This window comes from Dysidea avara, chromosome 3, assembly GCF_963678975.1.
Source record: "Dysidea avara chromosome 3, odDysAvar1.4, whole genome shotgun sequence".
NCBI lineage: Eukaryota > Metazoa > Porifera > Demospongiae > Dictyoceratida > Dysideidae > Dysidea > Dysidea avara.
The window spans coordinates 19131584-19148015 of NC_089274.1; the positions used below are offsets into that span (position 1 = coordinate 19131584).

The 16432-nt window shown below is 37.4% G+C and overlaps 1 protein-coding gene across 2 annotated transcripts in view; it reads right to left on the reverse strand.

The window, feature by feature from the left end:
* The window catches only part of LOC136249934 (transient receptor potential cation channel subfamily A member 1 homolog), a 40975-nt gene extending 32810 nt beyond the window's left edge, over positions 1-8165 (reverse strand). Inside the window, exons 1-4 of one of the 2 annotated variants that reach the window (XM_066042072.1) lie at positions 8028-8165; positions 5238-5496; positions 4971-5160; positions 535-681 (exon numbers count right to left, since the gene is read on the reverse strand). In XM_066042072.1, the coding sequence (XP_065898144.1) occupies positions 535-681; positions 4971-5160; positions 5238-5444 (544 nt within the window). In that variant the 5' untranslated portion in view covers positions 5445-5496; positions 8028-8165. Of the gene's footprint in view, positions 1-534; positions 682-4970; positions 5161-5237; positions 5497-7160; positions 7287-8027 lie in introns of those variants that run through there. The other variant, XM_066042071.1, reaches the window with a different exon arrangement.
* Positions 8166-16432: the final 8267 nt, after the last annotated feature.

The following is a 16432-nucleotide window of genomic DNA, read 5'->3' on the forward strand; positions in this document are numbered from 1 at the left end:
CTGGATGTACGTGGCCAGAAAAAATTGTCCAAATTTCTCGGCACTGATTCACCTCATATTAGGAGAGGGATATTGTTTGTGTGTTTGAAAGCTTGTCATGTGTCCATGAGCTGAGGTGTTAAATGATACTATTATACTTCATACCCTTTCGTAAAGGATAAGTAGCATTTACTAACTGTGAATACATCAAGTACTGGTAATAATGAAACCTAAGACACATTTTTACTTAAAATGATAAACATCACATGAATTGCAGTGAGGATTACAAAATCATTGTTATATGTAAATAACTGATAATAGTGGCTCACACTTATTTATTGAGGCATGTGCTTTTACTTTCTTGGCCGCTCAACTCACTACCATGACTCTTGATATATAAATAGTGTGTGCATGTAGTGTGTGTGCGTGTGCATAAGTGTGTGTGTGTACGTGTGTGTGTGTGTGTGTACATGAGCACACTCGCATGCATGCACACACTGAACACTATTATTCACAAATAGTGGTATGCAGTCTATGAATAAATTTTAAACTAACCAAACTCTATCAGACAAGTCACCATATCAAGGCTAGTAGAACCTTCCATTGTCAAATCATCAGGATCCACAAATGATGTGAAGTATTTGATGGCAAGGATCAGTGGAGTATCTTGATTTTTATCCTTAGTTGGTTCACAAATAATTTCTGCAGCATTAAAAACATTAGAAGAACACTTTAAAAACTATATATATAATTACAAAATAAATATTATACGTATATATTAAATTGAGCCTTGATAAGCGCACAAACACATCAAGTGAAAAGGCTTAGCCCAAGCCAGCTAGCAAAGTGTTAGCCGGTTAGGATTGTTGAAATACATTTAACCACATATGCATAGCAACATTCCCTGTATGTTGTGTAGCTGTAGATTACCCTGGCTGGTAGCAAGACACTTACTGAACTATAATGTTATCATTTCTCTATCTACAAAATATTTGTTTCTCTGGCCAAACTCAGCTAAGTACAGGGTCGGTAGGGTTGGTAGGTTGGTGAAATAAAATATTTTTGCTGACTGAAGAGTAGTCTGCAGTAGCTAAGCTACATTTTGATTGCTGTGCCACTTGTCAGCAGGTAGCTACAATGGTGAAATATTTAGTATTTCCTTATAAGGTAACATGTTACCCCTCCATGTACGTTATCACTACTTGCAAGGTGATCACAAGGTGAATTTAAATATTTTACACTGAAAAATATAGGGTTGGTTGGGCCCAGAAACAAAAAAAATTGTTGAAATGGCCTAAGAATCAATACTTGTAGAATATTAATTAGGAGAAATTAAACACAAATATCAACAAGGAAACCAATACTTTTTAATATTTTCTATCCACCAGTATCTAATAACAAGAGAACAAAATGGAGAGGAGAAGTACCTAATTCTCCATTATTTACTTTTGCTAATAACAATGTAGCCAACACACAATTTAAAAGTACTATTTTTGATTGCCCAAATGGTACACCTGATTCTACCCATTATTCCCCAAATGATACCACTATCTTTCAATAATGATAGCTAGATGATTGTTGAATTAGACCATTAAATGATCTTTAGCTTAAACTGCCCTTTCATGCAGTCTTTTTAGTTAGTTGCTATATAAGAGTATTTCATCCCAGGCATGCTTCAAGCAGATACTTACATGGGTGTTTTATCAGAGTAAAACCCAATCTGCACAAAAACAGCCAAGTTATGAAAAAAGGTGTGGCCTTAAAAAAACCTGGGTGAAAAGTCGTGATATCAAAAGTGGCAGCCAACAAATGGCTGCAATGATGTTAATGCTAATAAATTTTAATATATGTTTTTGTATGGATATCACTTGTTTTTGTAATTGCAAGTTCCAAAGCCAGCCAGCCTATGGTTGGCCTTGATAGATAATTCCTTTTAACCTTTTTTCCCTTTACTATACAGGAATCATCGAAGATTGCATGGCGAATGAAGAACTGAAGTAAGATGAATTTTTGAAGGTACGTATATCTTTTTTATTATTATTATTATTCCCGGGATTACCAGCACCCTTTGCCACCACCCCTAGCACTAAAGATGTTAAATATGCTAGACAAATACTCAATAAACTGGAGCCACCTGATCCTCAGCTAGTGCAAGGTTAAGTGCTCCTAGTGAAAGTGGCAGACAGCCCTGATGTGTGATCTAGCTCCTCTCAAACACATAATATCGCAGCGTAGCAAAGAATAACTATTCTTGCAACACAGCCATAACATCACAGAACTCCTTCTGAAGGGACAAGGAAAGCAAGTCTTCTGTAAAATACAGCAGTAGCATGATCCATACCACCAAATGTTGAAAATACAAGTGGGATAAAAGAACTCATCTCATTTCCATAGTAGCTACATTGTTCACAGTTGCATTGTTTCTCACGTTTAAAACATCAATAAAGTGAGGGTACTTGGGTACCACCATATGAAGGTGCATTAGCATTAAACACTTTGACATCAAAAATGCCTTCTGATGTTTACCTCCCCAGAATTCTGAAGCAGAAACGTCTAGACGAGCTCCACCCATTTCACAAAGGCACGTATATCCCAATGATAGCTGGGCAGGTTCGACTCAAATTAATTTCTGCTTTATAAATGAAAATTCATAAACGTCTGTAAATCATAGAACTCGTAGATCTATCAGCAAACATTCTACATGCGTTGTATTGAAGTGCTCAGAAAAAAATGTGTGCTCCATTAGAGTAGCTACTACAAAAGATATGAAAAAAGCCTATACCGAGTGTGTCATGTGGCCAAGTACAGCTGGTGCAGGTGGGCAACATAGTCATTTTACAGAACTAGAAAACGCCATTTCATGTATCCGTTGCTCCATAGTCTTGGATGGTATAATTAACCATTTCTGTCATGGAAGCTTCCTCAGGGTAAGGCATCTTTCATTCCTAAGTGAGGTGATCAGCCAAGATAGCAGTGGTTCAGTGGTTAAGGATGTGGGTGTTAGGTATGGTTCGAACTCTAGTAAACTTTTTTCAACATTTTTTGTGCATGCTCTATTAGAGTATCTCGATCCCGCAATATTAAACATGGTTGGCAATTTTGTTATAACTCCATGACTGTTAGTACGATTTCTTTCAAACCACAAAAGGTTTGCACTACGATGGTTACTCCATGTACAGACTGATTTTCAAGTCATTCCTTTAAGCGGTTTATCCTGTAGCCGTGACAAAATATCACTATCGCATTTTTTTCAAAAATCACATATAACTCCCTTGTTCTTTATCCAATGTGTAGGAAATTTGGACTGTAAACGTGCTGCATTACGGTCTCACTGCCCTCCAAATGTGAAGAAAATCGACTAAAGCATGCACGAGTTATAGCGATTTTTCTAAGTGTTGCAAAAAAAGAAGAAGAACACTGTCACAAGGCTAGAGGTCAAAATGCATAGGCAACCATTTCATGCCACAATAACAAACCACTGGTGGCATGTGCCATTTGTGGTTCTGACAGGTATCTACCTTCTGCACTTTGCCTTTCCTTCTACATAATTGTCTTCTACATGTAAGGAAACCATACTAAGGCATTAATTTTCTGCATTGACATTTTCCTAGAGGAGTGATTCAGATGCCACAAAACTTTGAAGTGCTTAAGCCACTGTAGGTGGAGTAGATACATGTAGCTGCACTTATAAAGCAATTGTTGATTCAACCACACCACTAAACAATCAGAACACACTGCCTACATGTAACAATCAGAGCATGCCGTGACCATACCCCTTAATGATCTAGCTACAACCACAAATATAATATCTACATATGCTACAATCAGCTGCAGTTAAACTTGTAGAAAACTAGGTATGGAAAACCATGTCCCTTAATCTATTGCATAACCCACTTGAGACTAGCAGGGAGATCAAGATACTCTCATAAAGCAGTCACAGGCCATACGTGCGTAACAAAGTTTTGCTGTAACAAAAATTTAAAAACTAGTACATTGATTTTTAAAAACTCTCACTGCCAAATTTGTAGAGACCTCCAATCTACTGCTTCTAAAATGCTAGAACTTACACACCATACCATATAATCCTATAAAACTATATATCAATTTACTCGCTATAGAACAAGGAATTCAGTTATCGAGTTGCTGTTTACACAAGAACAACCACAAAGTCATTATATAACTTCAAAGTGCAAAAATTGGCCTAAGTAAAACCAAACGTGAAATTTCACTACTTTACAGGCTAGGACTGTTTATAATAACACATAACCTGTTTATAGTTGAAGCGATGATCACCAAGTCTGATTTTCCAGCATTTGAGCAAGTGTGTATGCGCATAGACACGAGGTCACTGTTTTGAGGCACAAAATGTAGCAACACGTCTATATAATCCTTCTCCTTATTGTTTCTCTTCATTAGTAGTGCTTTATCATTTCGAAGAATTGTCTACAATGGTTGTTATCGACATTCTGAAAGTACGTGATTGCATCATCTAACCACACGATAGTGTGCGAGAGACCGGTTATCCCTGTTCCCATTCACTTAAGGGCGTGGCCGCTACAGGATATGCGTAGGAGCTACTAAAACGCTTGACTGAAGTTACATAGTGCTTAGAAGTGATGCTATGGGCATTTGTATATTGAAGCCGCCATATGGTGGTGAGAGGGTTAAAAATGAAGTAGGGTTCCAGTGATAAAAAGTAGGGAAACAATAGGACAATAGCTATTACAACATAGCTATGTAGGAAAATCCCTACTTTAGCATTGAACAGATGATGGTAATGTGTCAGTGTAGGAATTTCCCACATAGCTATGTTGTAGTAGCTACCACATCATTCATATCTTGTTTCACTATTTTCTTGTCACTGGAACCCTAATTCATTTTTATTTATTACAACACGTAGCTAGCCAAAACCTATCATAGTACCTGATCTGTACATTTAGATCTACATTAATACATATTTTTATACATAAAGCATCATACACGAATCCAACCTCTTCCATGTTCCATTATCATGTGGATCACTTCCAATCTTTTATATATCACAGCAGCATGAAATATGTTGAATCCATCAGAGTTACAGGTCTTGATAAAATCTAATGTGCAAGCTGAAGAAGTGAATGCCAAGTCTGTGACTTCCTTAAGCAACGCGTCAACGTACTCCAGATCCCCTGCTACCACTGCCTAAAATTCAAGACCAATATTATACATTAAATGGGTTAAGTAGGTCTCACAGAATCACATCAATACTTTGATCCTACCTGTACACCGTTGATAGCAATTGAGCTCAAAAGACTGGGATAGATCTTGTCATTACTACTCTGGTGCATGAGGTTCATATGCTGGATATCATGAAAATCAGCAAGTTCAAAATTAACTGCATCACTGACTTCAGGGATTCTCAATAGCTTTGCATCCAGTGTGTCAAAGCGAGATTTTGACAATGTCTTTCTCAAACGCCTTTCCATACCAGTTTATTTATAAGCAAAGGTTGTTACTCCAAAATACCACGACGTGTAGCTATAATGATAAAAACATTCAGCATGATAATTAGACTTGAAACCACAGTGACATATCATCACATTACACCCTGACCATACATAGTGCCACCCACTAATTACAGTGCTGGGTGATCTAAGTAAAAAAGTTGACACTCAGTTTCTCATCACCAGGCTGCACCACTTTCCACCCTGCCATCTCACAAAGTTCATTACTGCTACAATGATCACACAAAGCAACAGCAACAGAACACAACTAAAAGCTGTGATGGCAACAATTCTGTGATGGCAACAATTCTGTGATGGCAACAATTCCTTCATCACAGGATTGGGCAGAGTTTGCCTCTCTGCCTACTGCTTCAATGTGAAAACCTTTTCTTGTATTATTGATATAAATTACCAATTAACTAAAAGCTGATACCCGATGGTATGCATGCCTTATAATTTTCTTAATGTCCCTTTTTAAGTGTTTTGACATTGAGACAGACCATGCAGCCATCATTTAGAGCTAAGAATATTTTTTCCTACTATAGAAATGTGGTAAGTGTAACCATAAGCTTTTAGAAGGCTTTTGATAATCATCATAAGTTATAGTGACAGATACTGAGCCTGCTGTTGCTCCCATCCTCACCATGCACCCACATCAAAATTGAGTGAGTGGCTGATTAAAAATCTGGTGATTACTTTGGCTGGCCTAAGCTGCACTACAGTACCTGCAATATTCATAGAGTTTATTAAAGTAGCTCCAACATCGGGGATGCAACACAATAATATAGATAACAAACAGCAATAGAGGGTTGTACAAGGGGGTGACACTCCAATATATCCTGTAGTCTGATCTTCGTCCTTGGTTAAAACGAAAGTCAAAAGCCAAGCAAGAAATTTGCAGTAGGTCAAAAGACAAGTTCATTTGTAAAGTGCATACCACAATCGAATTAGAACATAACCATAATTTTACGGAAATTTACAAAAAAAATCGGTCAAGAGTCAAGCATGAATTTTAGCGTAAGTCAAGGGTCAAAGCTTATTTTTTCGAGTTTGATTATTTTGACCAAAAACGAAGATCGGAGTACAGGGTATATTGGAGTGCCACCCCCTTGTTGTAGACCAGGTCTATCAAGTTAACTTTCAAGATCTGAATTCCACAGTGCACAAGGATCCAAAGTGTATAGCCATACTCCTCTTAGTTATACACATTATACATGTTAGCTGCTATCTGAAATTCACAAGAAACCCTACTCCACCAAGAAACTCGTCATCTGATATCCTAATACCCGGAAAGCTAATATAAACTTATAAGGGACCCAGACTTGTTTATTCACTAAAAACTGTAACCACTAAATGGTTGCACTGTAATATTGTAGCATTCCTCCTACCAGGAAAGATCTAACGTAAAACTGAACTATGCACCATCCAATACTGAAACACATTCCAGGGCATTCTCACGGCTAAGCATAATATCTAGCTGTATGTTTAAAACAAGACCATTCGTTATAGTTGATCAATTCATGATTCTTCTCCACGCTAGCGTTTGAAGGATCCGGGACTTTGTACCGGCCTGGACAACGCAAGTAAAAACGCTGTAATACCACAGGGTACCCGTAGCTAATACCATGTAATATACAAGTTAGCTCAATCTCTCACTGGTTAGTTATTAGATTACACGTGACTGTTAAAAGGACGCACCTTGCTGTGAAGCAAATCATCAGATAATCACCTCTCAAACTGTCAAAGCGTCGAATGAAGAAAAGGAAGTGAACACACCTACTTTTTACCGGCGTTAATTTAATTATGAAACAATTTCAGACTTGCTTAACCACAAAATTACGTCACAGTAGTAGCTGTGGTTAACCGAAGCTGTTTATCACACCGCTATTGAACTGTATACCGGTAAATCGTTTGGAGTCAACCGTGTAACCATAGGGGTAACTTATAAGTGAGTAAGACCAGCCAATGTTCTGATGTTGTTTAATACACATTAAATACTTTACTGGGATTTGAACTTTTGATGAGTACTAAGTTGATCCCACCCTGTGCTGTGCAACACCCCATCTTATACACCCCACCCTGTACTTTCCTACAGTCAAACAGTTGTTACTTGTCATGTATTGATGTGTGCACTCATGGAGAGTCCTAAATAATAAGGGTTATTAGTTGCTGCATTGCCATCATGATTCCTTCTGGCATTCGTCCTGTAGACAATCATAATTGATAGGGTTAGCCAATGGCGGATTCAGGATGGGGCAGTTGGGGCAAATGCCCCCCCACACACACACCTTGTAGAGTAGTACAAATTCACAGCGAATTAGTCAAACTAGCCATAAAATTGTCACTCAGCACCTTCATACGTACTAAGCGCCTCTAAAAATAATTATCGTGTTGTCGTCTTTACAGACATTAATGACCTTTTAAACAGCTTTTAAGACTTCACAACCATCTGCAAAGGCCAAAATGGCAAAGTCAACACTGAGATACTACTAAGAGGTGATTCTTTTTGCTGCTTCAAAAAATGCAGCAATTAACAAGAGAATCTGGGTCTCCCCAACCACTCACCACTTAACCTGTTTGTGCCCCTCCCCTTGCCAGCTGCTGGATCCGCCTCTTTTAGCAATGAAAAAGTCAACCTCTATAGTTTCTCCTCCAACTCTGGGTGATTAGCCTCATCAACACAGACTGTATTTTTTATTTTGTCATTTGGTCGGGACAATGACAAAGGAAAAAATACAGTCTGTGTTGATGAGACTACTGGGTGATCAATCCTACCTGGACAATGCAAGGTAATGATGTCTACCAACATCATAACCATAGGCTAATAACATGGTGATTCCCCTTGCTGTTTCTGTAGCGTATTAGAATTTTTTTTTTTTTTTGCGATTTTTCAGGTTTTTGAATAAAAATGGGCAGCAGCATCAGCGATGCTGTTTAATGTGCTTCAATGTTTCCATGAATGGTACATTACATGGCGGTCATTATACTATTGAAAATGGCTGCGTATTTTTTGGGAAAACGGATGCTGTGAGTTTCTAAATCATAGCATGAATGAGAGCATCAGCTTGGGCACATAAACACTGTAAAACTTGATTTTAAAAGGTCCAAAAGGTGACTGGGAGTTAGTAAACAAACCTTGGACTTCGTTAAGTGAGTTTCTGTGGGTTGATTTTTATTGCAGACCGGTCAAGCACCATTTTAGCGAAAATTGAAGTACAGCAAATCACCTTCTAAACAAGTGTATTTTGTAGAGCACCTCACCCAATAACCCAAAAAAGCATTGGACAACATTCTAGATGTTCCTCCATTTTTATGATGATGAATATGAGCCAAAAACTGTCAAAATTTACGACTGTCATACTATATCCCAAGCAGAGGGCATTTGCTCTCTACCAAACCCACCATTTAAAACTAGACCATTGGTCCCCTGAGTTATAAATTAATCCAAAGGGGGTTGATTTTTTCATTCCCAACCCTATAATTGAAAGTATAAATTGCCACTACCTGGGTGAAAGAGGTTAGGGTAGTGGTTGATTTCTCTACTAGTCTTTACCATCTCAGTATATATATATATATATAGCTACTGTATGTGTAACACATTATTGATGCTACATCATTAACTTCCTTTATTTAATTTCTTACATTAGTAATTATAGTTAGAGACCAACCACAAGGATCTTCATGATTTTAAAAACTTGAGGATTTTAAGGCCACAAAGATCTGAGTGGGCGGACTTAGAAAAAATGTTGGGGGTGTATTATACCAGCAATATAACATCATCATGTCATCCTCACTAATGATCACTCATCTGCTATGCTAGCAGATCAGTGAGTCTTTTACAATGTGGAAAGTGATTGTGCATGTGTTTACATTTTGTGCAAGATAGGATGACATGATGACGTTTTACTCAACCCACAAGCAATCCATCTGTCTATACACCCTACCTTTTTCTGTCAGTTAGAGACTGCCCACTCAGATCTTCGTGGCTTAAAAACTCTTGCCTCAGGTATTTACGATCCTTGTAGTTGGTTTCTAAATATAACTTATTATGACTTTATAGTGTCCAGCACTGAAGATCTGACAGCAACTTGTGCTGCATCCTTTGAGTTGGTGACTAAATTTAGCGATTTTGTATATTGGAAAAATTAGCACATACAAAATTTAGCGATTTTATGAATTTGTGAGTTAATGAATTAAGCATAAATTTTGCAGGTTTAGTGTACTAAATTTAGCAAATAAACCAAAATCACTAAATTTAGTCACCTTAATAGGATTTGTAAACTTTGACACTACTTAACATTGCTGCCGGAAATGGGCCAAAGAAAGGAATGTGTTGTGAATTTGATCTCATACAGGTTTTTTTTGGTTTGCAGAGTAGAACAAGATTCTACAGACTTTACAAGCTTGATATTCCATCCAATATAGATGTGAATATTACACGTACTTTGTGAATTCGATGGAACCTTTATAGACCATGTGCAATCTTAAGTATGACATTGGTTTCATATACATCAAAGCTTACTTTATTATGATAGCATTGGTATTTAATTTTTTTCTCCCAGCATGAAGTACGTACAGCTTTTCCTTCATGAAATGGTGCCTGCTGTGCACACATCATTATCTAAGAGGACCATACCCTAGATCCACACATAGTCTGTAACAACTAATACAGTGGAACCTCTACATAACGGACACTTTGGGGACCATCTTTATGATGGAAGTGTCTGTTGCAGGGAGGTTGAAGATAATTTTTTTTACATATGTGCTGATCTGCCAATCTAGTATCAGATTGGCAGCTAATTTGTACGATTTAATCAATGCAACTGATTTTTGTATATAAACACCAACAGCATCTTCAAAATGATTACTTATACCATGTGCACTTGCAAGATTTATGCCTTCACTTGTATAGCCATCTAAGGTGTTGTGTACATACTGGGTTCGGAATATTAATATCAACAATGTATTAGTCAGGAGATACACATTTGTGTGCCCCAGCATATATGTAGCTACACATCTAGTTGATGTGCTGATAGTGCATCATCAAATGATGAAACTTGTCCTACCATCCGAACTAGTGAAAAATCCAGAGCAAGTCTTGATCACTTATGTAAAAGTCTTTCCCAAATACTACAAGAAACTAGACCTTCTAATCATGACAATGTACATGTTGTTTCTCTGAGCTAAATTATACTGTGCAGAATAATTACACAGTATTATTGTGGCTATAAATTTTAGCTCAGTTAATGCTAGCGTGATGATATTGAGAATATTATGAGCAAACACTATACTATTCCACTAAGTGAGATTAATACACAGTGATGGCTTTTTGGTACTGTTGCGCGTAATATTGGCATTTATGTTCTCCTTCTCAGTGATGAGTACACTAAACTTGGGCACCATCATGAAGAATATACAAAAGAAACAGCTGCTAAAAGTCCAGCGTATAGTTTCTGTTATTGGGGCAAGCCTAAGCGAGTTCTACCATATGAGAATAGCTGTGATGAATTCATGTTGACTGCTTCATCTCCCTTATAAGGGATGAAGGCTATCAATGTGTAGACCAAACATTACAACTGAAATAACCCACCTAAGTGCTAATTATACAAATGCTAACCAATTAAGCCATCTAAGTGCTAATTATACAAATGCTAACCAATTAAGCTATCTACTGCTAATATCTTCAGTCAAAATGCAACCCCTAGAAAACCTGTATTGTGGATACCATTAAAATAAAATTTTGGAATACCATAGGTTCACAACCATCACTTACGCTATCATAATTCGCCTAAGAAAGCCCTGATCGACACATAATTTTAAGTACACGATCTTACATCATTGTTCTAACATGTGTTAGCTAATTAGTAACGAAGCTACTTTCATGATGTAGCTACATCACTGAGCTTCTAAAAGATGAATAGTGCATTCAAACTTGAGGATTTTCAAACACTGTTAGTAAAAATAATGTTTACACTAGCCTATGGTATAGTTAAATTATGTTATAAAAACATTTACAAAACAGGTCATTCCAAGGCTTCAGCATCTTCTATGACTTCCAAGTCTCCAGTATCTGATGACAACCATTCATCACCATACTCCAGAAGTGACAAGCAGTGCTGTCTCTGTGGGGGAAAGACAGGACAAGGTCACAATACAAAATGTCGGAGTACAGGAAAGATACTTTCGCAAAAAAGCAATAGGCATAGTACAATGCAAACCTTCTTGACTTGGCTGCTCAACTGTCCTTCTGAGGTACTCATTTCTTGCCTTGCACTTACCACTGATGTTAAAATCTGTCCCACAGGCACTGACTCTTCTGCATTTAGGCACCTAACCATCATTATTATTATAGTACCTCTATGCCTCTATCACTTGCTTCCTACAAATCCATTCCTCACCTGATAAACTTTGATCACAGTGTAAACCCTAAACAGCCAACACCAATACAAGTTTGTTCAGGATCATGCCAACTACTAAAGATATTAAACAGAGTGGGGTGCACAAGTTCATCAGATATGCATGACAGATTTGCTACCCAACATGCACAGGCTAGACAGTAGACAGTGCATTGACGTATGGGATGAGCTGAATAACAATGCATTTACAATGACATCTGGAGATAATTTTGATATACTAAAGAGCCATTCAGCAGTATGCTGTGGAGATCAAAATCGTAGTTATCATGGTACCACCACCTTGCAACATGTATAGCCAGATCCATCACTCATTCACCTTGAGATCGGGACAACTTTCCAATAAGCCTGAGAACAGTATAGTGGAGTCTTAAGGTGTCCAGAATAGTGTTGTGAGAGCCTCTAGCTATATTTTATATAGGATACACACACACGTATGTATGACTGTGTGTTACCTCTTAATCAACATTTTTTATGTACAGTAAATAGATCATGACATGCCCTTTGTACTGAAGTTATGTCTGTTCTCAATCACTTCTGCTCAATCACTTCTGTCTGTATACCTTTTGTTATTTTCACTGAAATGGCCATCAAATCAAATTCTTTAAGGTGTGTTATTCTCCTACAGTTGCATGCTGCTCCTCTTGCATGAGAATTTTGGTAACCTTACAAGTTAGCATGCAAGAGAAAACTTTCAGTGACATAAAAGTGCTCAACGTACCAGTCATTTTGTGGCCAAATTTGCAAGAAAAGGTCTTACACACACCACATTTTACCATTTATATTTGAAATAAGTTATTGATTGAAATTTGTCAGCTGTGAGCCATAACATAGAGCATTGGAGGAAGAAAATTTCAGAAACAAAGTTATTCATACAATTGCGTGTGGAAGACACAAATCTAACCTTTAAGAGCATCCATCGCATTATTATATTACATAACAAAATTAGTCTTAAAAGTCTTTCCTGCTGCCACTTATTTGCTCCACTAATGATTTCCTCTATTGGCATTTATCAACAGCATATATTGGGGTCAGCAATAGCATGCCATATGTAAGTGTGTGGCACAAAGTGTATTTGGTATGCAGTACAAATTTGGTTTTACAAATAATTCATAATAGTGTATGCTGAATGTACTGTTTATACAGTATTTGCACATGTATACAGCCGGTGTTCTATGAAATGCAGTGGTAACACAGGGACAGTGCTCGGTTACAACAAATCCATAACAGTCAAGCTGTGAAAAGGGTGTAGTGGTACTACAACTGTATCATTCAGAGTTAGTTATAAACTAAAAGTAAAAAGTATTGGTCTAGCTGAAAAATAATCATTGAAGCAATTTCTTGGTGATTTACTTCACAGTTTGGCTACTCTGTCTGCGGCTTGGCTATTTTAGCATGGATCCCATTATTTACTACTTTACATGTGCTCTATTCAAGGCAGAAAGTCAAGCTGATGTTGAAAAGAGAACTTATACAATTTACTTATATCCAAAACCAATGAGAATACATTAATTTTAATCGCTCAGCATAAAAGTAAAAGTGAACTTGCCCATTCCAGTCACCTCTGCCAGGCCTGCCTTATAAGGAGGTGGTTGCATTAAACATATTAAAGTCACTGTGTACCCAAATGACACAATTAGGAGACTGTTACAATGGTCAGTTTAAATCAGGTGACCTTATTATACAGTGATCCAGTTGGACAAGATTCATTGTGTAGTTGAATATTAGAAGTATTGCACAATCACAAATGCAGTAAAATACCTACAGTAAAGCAAACAGGTATAACACAGAATGTGATCAAAGGAATCAAATGAAACTTGGTGTATGACTTAGACTCATGATGCACTGTCTTTGTGCCAATTTTGAGAAAATTAAAAAAAAGAGTGGGTTAACATTTTAATTTCTTTCATAATTTAGCATGCATGGAATGATCAAAGTACTAGAATTTCCTGAGTTAATATCCCAATTTGCCTAATGCTGATGGAGGTCCAGCAGGTGGTTTTGAGTAGTCCATAGTATGGAGAAATATTTTATGACAAAAATAAACTATAGACCATATTGCAAGGTTCAGCCAAAAAAAGCTACTTCTTCTGCCAGACTATATTGTAAATCAGGAAGTTTTCAATGTTGAAAATATTCATTGTTAAATTTTTTGACACAGCATATTTTTGTCGTTTTGACAAACAACAAATAAGTAATATGGCAAATTTAAAGCACAGTGCTCTAGAGGCAACACGCGAAACAAAAATACCTCTGATGCTAAAAGTCGCGTACATAGAGATAGCCACTACATCTGCACTTACTATAGCTTGATTAACTCAGAACACTAGCAGTTCTGCTGGATCTGGCTGGATTGATCAATTGCAGTAGTATAAAGCAATACCTTGGGTGGCAAGAACGTAAGCTCCTCGCAATTCAGAATGTTCATTGTCACATTCATTGGGCTGAAGCATAATGGAATTTACCATAACATGCGCTACTCTCATAGGTACAAAGTCATCATTAATTTTCATCAATGCAATCAACAGCTAAAAAATTTTACGACAAATTTTCCTGATTTACGCTACTCTCTTTTGCTGTCATGTAACACAACTCAAATTTGCCAAGAAGTTTTGCCTTTGTTTGTTAATAATGGAAAGACAACAAGTAATTGTAGAGTAGCTGGTGATGGACTCATTGCTAGCTTGTGCTTGTTCAGTTCACAAACATGATATAGACAGTTTGTTTTGTTCACTTTTTGCATGGTCTATTACTACATTTCTTGTAATTCTGATTCATCAATCCTGTAATCCAAGCAGCCAAAAAATGTTTCACTATATGAAATTTATACTCATATTTTTGGCAACATAACAGTTTGCTTACAAGGTTGTTGTCTGTTTTCTCAACTTCACATGTAATGCAGCAACTGATACTCTTTTTCAATCTCACACATGGACTCTTTCAAACTTAATGAAGTTCACGTGAAGCGCTATCTAATGATCTACTAAGCCCCCTGGTGAACTTCAGTGTCTGCTAGTTTTGTATTACAACTATTAATACTCATGTGAAATTCCAAATAGTAATTTTGCAATTAAAAAAAGCGATGTCCTACCTCTTCTCCTCCCAAACCCACCTAAACTGGTTGTCGTTGAGCAAGTGCGATGAACCAAATCAGCATGATGTTCAGTTTAGTTGGGCAAAAGCCCTGGCACTAGATCAATATGTAAATAGGGTATGGTGGATTGATTTAGTGAATTGTGCCACTGTTGTGAACACCTTTGAACACTAATTTTTGTAGTGTAAACTACAGAACAAAGTAAAATTTTGCCAGCCCTTTATTTGCAACTTGGCAAACATTTGGCCAATGACTGTTATAATTGACTACCCTCTTTTTACCCAGGTAGTAGCAATTTGTACTTTCAATAATTGTCTACTACACAGAACCACTGTCAGAGGGATTTGATGGAATATGATGGCAATGCAGTGACTCAGTAATAACTCTTATTATTTAGGACGTTCTATACAAGTGCACGTACAATACACAGCAATATCACATGCAAGAAAACATCTTGACTGTGGGAAAGTATGGTTACAGCACAGGCTGGGGACTTAGTACTCGTCAGTTCAAATCCTACCTATTGAGATAAATGTGTAACAACATGATTGGCTGTTACTCACTGATAATAAATTAGTCTTCAGCAACACAGCTCGAACAGCTAATTACCTCCCATATGCATCTCACACCACCTACATATATTGGAGAACATCCTCACTTAGTTCAGTTCATAGAGCCACTCCATGATGCATTTTTTGCGCAAGGAAACCGTATGACCGCAACGATTTGTAGATGGGTCGTGTGATAAACAGCTTCCGCTGTTACGTAACCCTCGCCACGTAATTTTGTGGTTGAGAAAGTCTGTACATTTTGCTTGTACAAAAAAAGGTGACGCACGCATAGTGTAGCCAGTTGTCTGTAATGGTCACCGAAACCTTATTCATAGCGTTGTTGCTGATAACTCCCTCGTAGATCGTACCAGTATGGCTTCCATCTATGCTTCCACCATAATTATAATATATTAGTATGACGGCGCCCGTCCCTTTGCGAAGGTGCGGGCGCCGACAGACTAATAATGTATGCGTTTGCCTACATTATCTACTAGCTATAGCTTTTCCACCAATATGCACTGTGACCATGCCATGCACTGTGATGTATCTGGTCAAGACACTATAGACGGGTTGCCTATTTAGGGCGTATCCCTTGGCTTGTGTAACGCGAGCAAACGCGACTTTCCATTTTACGCATGATTACAATGTTGGTCAAGAAGTCAACAAAAAACCCATTTTTTAAAATAGTTTGACAAACGTTTTTGATTTAAAAGGTACAAGGTGAGTTAAAATCATTCAGTCTATCATTCTAAGTAGTAGCAAAGTCTTACAAAGAATGTTTTCAGCGAGTTTTATCGCTTTCCAAATACCCGAAATTGAGAGAAACTCATCTTCTCGTTCAGCCTTCACCTTACACGCTGGATATGTTATAGTTCGAACCTTTCTCTATAACATACTTTCTGTTCTGAAGGC